The sequence below is a fragment of the Camelina sativa genome, chromosome 2, assembly GCF_000633955.1.
Source record: "Camelina sativa cultivar DH55 chromosome 2, Cs, whole genome shotgun sequence".
In the NCBI taxonomy this organism is placed as follows: Eukaryota; Viridiplantae; Streptophyta; class Magnoliopsida; order Brassicales; family Brassicaceae; genus Camelina; species Camelina sativa.
This window is the reverse complement of record NC_025686.1, coordinates 26,660,730-26,669,477: the sequence shown is the minus strand read 5'-3', so window position 1 is coordinate 26,669,477 and position 8,748 is coordinate 26,660,730. Positions and strand designations below refer to the sequence as shown.

General features: G+C 40.0%; 2 protein-coding genes and 2 long non-coding RNA genes across 7 annotated transcripts; 2 read left to right on the top strand and 2 right to left on the bottom strand.

Annotated features, from left to right (window-relative positions):
• On the bottom strand, window positions 612-1,445 carry LOC104757150. Its single transcript, XM_010479876.1, has one exon. The coding sequence runs from the start codon at window positions 1,443-1,445 to the stop codon at window positions 612-614; it is 834 nt and encodes a 277-aa protein (XP_010478178.1).
• On the top strand, window positions 1,671-3,261 carry LOC109129672. 2 transcript variants are annotated; one of them, XR_002035955.1, is made up of 9 exons: window positions 1,671-1,685; window positions 1,764-1,873; window positions 1,998-2,056; window positions 2,196-2,323; window positions 2,406-2,483; window positions 2,571-2,632; window positions 2,719-2,849; window positions 2,934-2,983; window positions 3,127-3,261. It is a non-coding gene; the product is annotated as an uncharacterized LOC109129672 (long non-coding RNA). The 2 variants fall into 2 exon arrangements; XR_002035954.1 differs by lacking the exon at window positions 1,671-1,685 and having other exon boundaries at window positions 1,692-1,873.
• On the top strand, window positions 3,340-6,943 carry LOC104740699. 3 transcript variants are annotated; one of them, XR_002035953.1, is made up of 15 exons: window positions 3,340-3,452; window positions 3,632-3,756; window positions 3,903-4,022; window positions 4,101-4,220; window positions 4,328-4,413; window positions 4,501-4,551; window positions 4,656-4,715; window positions 4,821-5,032; window positions 5,182-5,257; window positions 5,432-5,563; window positions 5,637-5,814; window positions 5,888-5,999; window positions 6,144-6,216; window positions 6,562-6,660; window positions 6,775-6,943. It is a non-coding gene; the product is annotated as an uncharacterized LOC104740699 (long non-coding RNA). The 3 variants fall into 3 exon arrangements; XR_002035952.1 differs by having other exon boundaries at window positions 4,649-4,715; XR_760212.2 differs by having other exon boundaries at window positions 4,646-4,715.
• Window positions 7,085-8,471, bottom strand: LOC104740708 (diphthine methyltransferase homolog). Its single transcript, XM_019238207.1, has 2 exons — window positions 8,108-8,471; window positions 7,085-7,915 (listed from the first exon to the last, which is right to left on the bottom strand). The coding sequence occupies exons 1-2, from the start codon at window positions 8,427-8,429 to the stop codon at window positions 7,215-7,217; spliced, it is 1,023 nt and encodes a 340-aa protein (XP_019093752.1). The 5' UTR covers window positions 8,430-8,471; the 3' UTR covers window positions 7,085-7,214.

Sequence of the window (8,748 nt, the reverse complement as noted above, 5' to 3'; positions counted from 1 at the left end):
AAAGGCAATCCTATTTATTTTATTGTTAGGAGTGAGTAAACCCTACAAAATCTTATAAATAGTCTTTACATCATCACTCATCGGAAACACAAAAATCATATCTTTCGTCTATTTTTATTTTTTTATTTTGGTTTCTCTCTGCGAAGAGCGAAGCCGCTCTGTCGCCGCCGGTGGTTTTTCTCGAGTCTCGAGACGATGATGAATCGATGAAGCCGAAGGGATGATCTGATTGTTTGTAGTAGAGATATACGTTCTATCCAAGTTAAGTAAGTAGGCTTCCCTACTCTCTGCTTTTCTCCTTCTTCTCAGAATTTAACGGATTTCCAAAATTTCTAACATCTGATTTTGTTGTTAGGTCTTGTCTTATCCAACGGTGGAGATTTTTTTCAATCGAGGAATTAGCGAAGACGACGAGCCCTTCTTCTTCTTCTTCTTCTTCTCCTTGTTTGGTACTCTCTCTTCTCTCTCTTTTTCCATCCGATCTTCTTCTTCTTGTCTCTGCCTGATTATTGTTTTTAGGGTTTTTTTTTCTTTCGGAGAAGATTGCAAAACCATCATCGAGTCGAGACGTGTAGGAGAGATTGCGTGTCTGCTACTCTGTTCTTGCTTCCTCAATCCTCACCCACCAATTCAATGTAAGGAAAGCAGCGACCCTGATAGCCTTTGCCATTGGAGCCACGAGCAGACTGCTGTTGAGAGCCACGCGAAGCAGAGCGATTCGAACGTGAGGAGTTATTGTTACCAGAAGACTTGTAAAACGCCGCATTGGCCGTGACAGGAACCACGGATGAGGCAGAAACTTGTGCTTGAAGTTTCAGCTCATAATTAATGAGTTTCTCATGAAGAGCAGGCATGGAAGGAGGAGTATCCCGTCCTTCAATCTGTTCAATAAGAGGCTTATAATCCTCCGAGAGACCACCAAGCAGATATTCAATCTGTTCTTCGTGTTCATAGGGCTTACCAAGAGTTGCAAGTTGATCGAAACGAGCGACCAAGCCCTGAATGTACTCATCAACACTCCGAGAACCCTTCCGCCACTGTTTGATTTGTTCTCGAAGCTGTTTGATATGTCCCCACGTCGGCTTAGCGTACGTTGAGGAGAGAAGGCTCCAGATCTCCGCCGTCGTGGAAGCCTTGGAGAGCATGGGTTGGATCTCAATCGAGATCGCACCGACAAGGCTAGCAACAATAAGTTGATCTTGCCGTTCCCAAAGAATATACTCTGGATTAGTGATCATGGTCTCACCCTGTCGCACAGTAGCTTCCGGTGCAGCCGTGGTGCCGTCAAGATACCCCGCAAGACCGTAACCCGCAAGTAAGGCACGAACCTGACGGTTCCACATCAAAAAGTTGGAAGCGGTGAGTTTAGTAACATTCGACATGTTGATATTGTGAAGCTGAGAAGCAGAAGCAGGGTTGATAACATCAGAAGGAGAAGCAGCCATGGTAGACAAGATCGAAGGAGGAAGAAAGAAAGAAGAGAAGCGGCGAAAAAAATTTTTAGGTCTAGGATTTTACTGCTCTGATACCATGTAAGGAAAGCTTATGTTATACATGTGTTGGTGTTACAATATATATAGTGAGTAGGAGTAGGGTTATACAATCCCTAATTACAACATTAGTCCCTAATATATTTATCTCTCTCTTATATTCAACTCGTCTCGATCTCTCTCTTCTCCCCCACGGTTTGTCTTCCCAATTTTTGCTTCTTGTTCCGTTTTCTTCGTTTTTAATTTCTGTTGATTGTTTTTTTTCTTGTGAAGCGACGAAAGTAGATTCAGACCATGGTCGCTATGCTAGGGTTTGAAGAACTGACGAAGAAGATTCAGAACCAACACTGAGATGCCTTACAATAACAACATCAAACAAACTGGTTCCTCTTGTTACTCTCTTTTATGTTTTGTTTTCATATGTTATCCACCTTATACTCTCTTTTTTTCTTTATCCACCGTATCACCTTGACATAATTTTTTCTGTGTTTTGTTTTGTTTTTGCAGATTGAACCCTAGATGCCGACGAGCTATAGCTCTCTGGTGCTCATCCTGCTCCTCCTGAGGTACGACAGTAGCTCTCTGGTCTGGTGTGTGTCTTTACTTGTCAGACTTTAAATTTTGTAATTTGGTAAGCTTACTATTACTAAAGTTTCTCTTGTAGTTGGTTTCTGAGCTTTTTTTTTTTACTTTCCTGTGTGTTAGGTTTATAGTGCAGCCGGGAAAGTGGATTTGGTTGGATCTTCCAATCATAACACGCTTTTGGATCCTCTGATTGGAGAGAACCCCTTCAATGTTAAAGTTGCTCAAGTGGGTGAAACATGAACTCTCAGGTACTACTAGCCTATCAAAACCTTTATTGCTACTGCGAAGTTGTATTACTCTCAATTCTCACTTCTCTGTTCTATGTTGCAGCCATTTATATTGGTGGACAGCTTCTTCTCCCACGGCCCCGATGCATTTGGTCTCCATAACCCTTTCAAATCTCCAATGGTTTCTTCTTATTTTGTTTATTATTTTCGCAGTTTTGTTCTATATTCGAAGAAACTAAAGTTATGGTCTATGTTTTTGTTCTTACAGGTACCTCTTGTATGGAGATATATCTCGACCAAGACAGCTCATATGCTCGCCTTACCTCCAAGGTAACACATTCTTCCTATATGTTTGTATTTGATGACAACTCTGTTTTGTGCTTTGTTTTGAAATCATAGATTTGTGTTTGATGCAGGTAACGATTGTTAAACCATTTAGTTTACCGCTGGAGATTCCATTGGGTGTCTGCTACTCTGTTTTTGCTTCCTCAATCCTCACCCACCAATTCAACTCGTCTCTCTCTCTCTCTCTTCTCCTCCCCCCACGGTTTGTCTTCCCAATTTTTGCTTCTTCTTCTTTTTTTCTTTTTTTTGATCTCTGATGATTGGTTTTATTCTTTTTCTTTTGAAGCGACGAAGTAGATTCAGAACCAATACTAAGATGAACTACTTCGCCGTACAGTAATAGCATAAAACTGGTTCCCTTTTATGTTCTGTGTTATTATTATCCACCCTTGTACACTCTTTTTTTTTTGTTATGTATCTTATCAGAATCCAACCATATTGACTTAATTTTTTGTGTGTGTTTGGTTTTCTTTTTGCAGATTGAACCATCCAATTACCTTTTGCTACCCTAGATGCCGACGAGCCAGCTCTCTGGTGCTCATCCTGCTCCTCCTGAAGCACTACAGAGCTCTCTGGTGTGTGTGTGTCTTTACTTGTCAGACTTTGAATTTTGTAATTTGGTAAGCAGCTTACCGTAAGCTTATTATCACTATAGTTGCTCTTGTGTTTGGTCTCTGAGCTTATTTTTACTTTCATGTGTGTTATGTTTATAGTGCAGGGAAAGTGGATTTGGATCTAACACGCTTTTGGATTGGTGATTGGTGAAGATATCCTAACTGCTATGGCTACAGAGCTCTCTGGTCTTGTGTGTGTCTTTACTTCTCAGACTTTGAATTTTATAATTTGGTAAGCTTGTTACTAAAGTTGCTCTTGTGTTTGGTCTCTGAGCTTTTTTACTTTCCTTTGTTATGTTTAAGCTTGTTACTAAAGTTTCTCTTTTGTTTGGTCTCTGAGCTTTTTAACTTTCCTTTGGTATGTTTTTAGTGCAGGGAAAATTGGATTGGATCCTCTCAATCATAACACGCTTTTGGATCCTCTCAATGGAGGGAACCCTTTCAATATTAAAGTGGGTGAAAACAGCAATTCTCAGGTACGTAGTGGACAGCAAGGTACGGTATTAATTATTCTTCACATTGAATATAGTATCTTCCTAATTGTATTGGTTCCATCTGTTTGAAGTAATACAAAGACGACGAGCCCTTCTTCACATTGAATATAGCTTCTTACTTTCCTGTGTTTTGGTTTCTCTTTGCAGATTGAACCATTCCTTACCTTTTGCTACCCTAGATGCCGACAAGCTATCTGGTGCTCATCCTGCTCAAGTACTACGAAGCTTTGGTCTGTGTGTGTCTCTCTTTACTTCTCAGATTGTATGGTAAGCTTCTTACCAAAGTTTCTGTTGTGTTTGGTCTCTGAGCTTTTTTTTTTTACTTTCCGGTGTTATGTTTATTAGTGCAGGTAAAGTGGATCCTCTGATTGGAGAGAACCTTTCGTATGTTGTCATGTTTTATACAGATACCCTTTGTATGGAAATATCTCGAGAAAGGCTGCTCATATGCTCGCCTTACGTAAGGTAACACATTCTTTCTATATGTTTGTATTTGGTGACAACTCTGTTTTGTGCTTTGTTTTGAAATCATAGATTTGTGTTTGACAACTCTGTTATGTGCTTTGTTTCAGCTCACAGTCAATGTCACGTCACTGCCCTCATAGTTAATGTTGTAGATGCTATTTCAAGGGGTGACGTTCCACTTACCGGTGTGCAGGTTTGAATTTCTGTTGCATTTAGCTCTATTCTACTCTCTCTTTCTCTATATATCTAGTTTTATTCATACATTTGGCGTTTTCTTTAGTATACAGCTTCTCTGAGTTAAGGAGTCTGCTTCCAGAGCAAAAAGGCCAAGGTTCGATTTTTTTATCTGTTTTTTTTTGTTCCCTTGAGCTCAATTTAGGATTCTCTTGGCAGTTTTGCTAACGAGTGAGTCTCCCTGTTGTTAGAAGGTGTTAGTGATCTAGCCCTTGGATGAGAGTCATTCGTGAAGTCAGACCAGATCAGCAGTTGGTGAAGGTATTTTTGGTTTCTGTTTCATCTCATTTGTCCTTCCACATATTTTTTCATTAGCATAATGGTTTCAATAGTAGTAACGTGTGGCTTATCATGGATTTGTTGCAGATCGTACCTGATGAGCTAGTCAAATTGATAGGTGGAGGAAAGCTACACTTCCTTGCTCAGACCTGCATTAACTAGGCTGGGTAAAATCGAAGACTGTTGGCTATGGAAGATACATTACAGAAGGAGCCAAGTGAAGAGCCAATATGTTTGTTCAGTTGACTGGTGGACTTGAGGACGCTGCTTGCATACCAAAGTCAAACTCAAAGGCCAAGGTTTGCTTTTTATTTTCCTCTCTTTCTATATGTTTTTACCCTTGAGCTTAAATTAGGATTCTCTTGCCTACCAAAACCGTTCTTTGTGCTTTCAATATTTGTATCCGTCTCAGTTCTAACTTTTATTTTTCCTCTGTTCTATGTTGCAGCCTTTATATTTGTGGACAGCTTCTCCCAGTGCCCCCATGCATCTGGTCTCCATAACCGTTTCAAATCTCCCGAGAGGTATCATATGGCTGTGCTTGGGGCTTGGTTAATTCTCTATCCATTTCTTCTTGTTGAGTTATTATTTCTCAGTTTGTTTGTTCTACATATGAAGATACTAAAATCATGTTCATGTTCTCATACAGATCCCTTTTCAATAGTACTAACGTGTGGCTTATCATGGATATGTTGCAGATTGTACATGATGAGCAAGTCAAATTGATGGGTGGAGGAGAAGTATCTAAGCTACACTTCCTTGTAGTCAGTGGATATTTCAATCTATGACATGTGGTTGGTGATGTCATACCTCTCAACATTGGAAATCAGGTAGGTGATCTGTTCTCTTCTTTTCATTATGTTGTCGTCCATGTGTCTAATCGAAATTAAAATTTATGTTTAGGTTCTTGCGCATCGAGTGCTAATATCTGGCCATTCCCTTGCCCTTGATGAGTCTAGCATGACTGGACAGAGCAAAATCGTGTGTGTTTTTCTTTCCTATCATAATAAAACTTGTTGACTTTCTCGTCCCGCTTTATGGTGATTCAAGAGGTGGTGGTGCTGCTTTGAGTGTCAAGGAGGTTTGTGTTCTTCTTCTTTGATCAGTTATGTCATAGAAAGTTACTTTATTAACGTTTGATTGGGTGTCAATAGGTATCGGAGAAACCGATTAAACTGGTAAGATGTGGAGAGCGAATGGAGGATCTTGAACCCTTTTTATCCTGATCGAATGGCTGTACGAATTCTATGAATGGCAACAGAAGCTGTAAGTTCTTCAACCATTACATTTTTTGTCTTGCTTGTGTGTTTACATACTCAGGTAAAAGGATAAGTCTATGAACTTAAACTTATATTTTGTGGCATTTATACTTGGTTCCCTCTTTTTTCTGCCGTATGCTGCATCCTTCAGTAGTCTATTCTATGATCATATGCAACTGATGAAGCCACGGTTGGAGACCATCCGGGAGGAAATGCAAAACAAGGTATGTAAACTTTTCCATTACAGCCATACATCATGTGACTCCTCCTCACTTTTGCTACTCTGCCAAATAGCTTTATGTTCACTTTCCCTAATCGATTTGCACTGACTACATGTCTACTCAGCTTTAGCTCCGAATTTTCTTATCTAATTTTCTCCATATCAGTGGAAAACATATCGGTGGAAGCGATAGTAGAAAACATTTTAGACAACCTCTCTGTCGGAGCATGGATATGTTGCTCCGAATGTCATGTTTTAAATCATGAGAAACGTATGTGTGATGTAATCAAATTAAAGAAGGATCCTTGTCCTTGTTTAACTCTGTTTTATACAATAACATCAAAAGCAGGCGATGGAAGTAAGATCCAATCAGCTTTGTCAGAGTGGACTGGCCAGAGTACTGTTCCAAGCGTCTTCATCAAAGGAAAACATATCGGTGGAAGCGATAGTAAGATAAAATTTTGAACAACCTCTCTGTCTCTGCACCTTAATTTAGACTATGGTCGAAAATCAAACCTGAAAAATTACACTGGTCATTTTGTGGTTGCTCTGTTTTTTGCAGAAGTGATGGAGACTTACAAGCAAGGCAAGCTTGTGCCTCTCCTTACTGAAGCTGGTGCTCTTTCCAATATCCCTTCCAAGCTTTGATGTAACCGCTCAAACCAGTGTATGTTATTAGATCATGGAAATGTATTGTCACTTAACCCAAATAAAAGAAATATCCTTTCTCTTTGTTAACTCTGTTTACACAAAACATCCCAAGGTTTGGCTAGATTAATGGAAAAAAGATTTGAGTTAACACTGTTCTACTCTCCTTTGCTGAACCACTGGACCGGAGTTGTTATAGCAAAAATTTTGCTTCTGTATTCAACTACGTAAATTAAGGACTATGTGCTGATTTAACCAAATCCAATCATGACTTGAAAACATAGTAATTTGAAATTCGACAATCTAGGCAACAACAATCAAACAATAGCAATGTTAATATTCAAACTTCAGAGCTCAAATGCAGTTTTCTGGCATCCATAACCGAAGAAGCCGATCATAGAACGAACAAGTTGCCACAACGCTTTGCTTCTGATCTTTCCCTCTACACCAATCTGCTCCATAAGCAAGAGAATCATGCTTGTTATAACTCTCCAACACTTCACCTTTCCCATCACTAACCTTGGCTACAGCAAAACCGTTGTGCATACAAGCAGCCAACACAACACCGCTCAGAGATGGATGATGCTTGATTCTCCACACTCCTCCACCTAGAGACAACGATGTTTCGTTCACAGGTCTAGTAACAGACCTCGTGTCCCACACTCTAAGCATTTCATCATAGCTTCCAGTGAATATAGAGTAAGGATCACTTGGACTTGGAGAAATACAGCAAACACCCATTGTATGAACTTTGGAATTCTGAAAAACACGATTGTCCGCTGGATTATCTCTGATATCCCAACAGCTGAACTTGCAATCATCTGATCCAGTATAGACCAAATTAGCATTGTTGAGATCAAATGTGGCCGTCCAAACCTCAAAGTCATGCCCTTTCCATTCTTGGACTGTTTCTAGATTAGAATCAGTGAATGAAACAACTGAAGCAGAGCCATCTGATAAACCAACTACGATTGATGTTGATGATTGATTCCAATCCAAACAAAGACACATTGATGAGCTTATCTTTTCACCAGCGACTTCTCTCAGAGAGTAACCTGTTTCAAAGGATAAAACTTTACTCATATCACAAACAAGCTAACAAAACAGAACTTAAATGCACATTAAAAGCTTCAATCTTGTTTCAATAGACTACTCAATACTCATCAGCAGCATCAAAAGAAGAAGTTTTGACCTAAGTTACCATGTTCATCTACTCTAATGAGCTTACAAGATTTTAAAAACATTACCTTTAACTTCAGCGTCATCAATCTTGTAAACTCTCAAGCATCCATCAGCATCAGCTTGAGCAAGCGACACGTTTCCGCCGCCATCGTTGTCACGACTCCACCGGATATCGAAAACTCCGGCGGTGTCAATCTTCTGAAGAAGATTCAAACCAACATCTTCCCCATCTCCGACGTCAAATAGATACACAGACCCAGATCGAGAGGGAGAATCTCCTTCTTGGAGTGTGTAAGTAGAAGCTGCAAGCAAGTTTGAGTAAGGCTCGTGAGGACAGAACTCTACAGCGTCGGCGTTTCCTTCGAGATAGCAATGTGCTGCGTCCATGGCCAACTCTTTTTTTCCCGGCGGCTAAAACAAAACAGAGAAGAACAAGGCGCAAGGAAGTAGGTAACGACGTCGTTTGGGAGTTAAAACAAAAAACAAAGAATTGGTCTAATCGACCGGTTAAGAGAGATTTGGTCGGTTTAGAAAAAAATTATCGGTTAAAATTTGATCGCCGAAGATTAATGAAAACGTTCTGGTCGTCTTCTACCTTTAGAAGGACTGATCGAGAAAACGATTACGGCGGAGGGGGAGATTCGAACTTCATCTTTCTCGTTTACTGTGGCGACTCGACACCGTTAGATCAATGGAAGCGGTAGAA

Coding starts and splice junctions, on each gene's coding strand:
- LOC104757150 (XM_010479876.1), bottom strand. CDS start 1,445: ATGGCTGCTTCTCCTTCTGATGTTATCAACCCTGCTTCTGCTTCTCAG.
- LOC104740708 (XM_019238207.1), bottom strand. CDS start 8,429: ATGGACGCAGCACATTGCTATCTCGAAGGAAACGCCGACGCTGTAGAG. Junction 7,916..8,107: donor TGATGACGCTGAAGTTAAAG/GTAATGTTTTTA, acceptor CCTTTGAAACAG/GTTACTCTCTGAGAGAAGTC.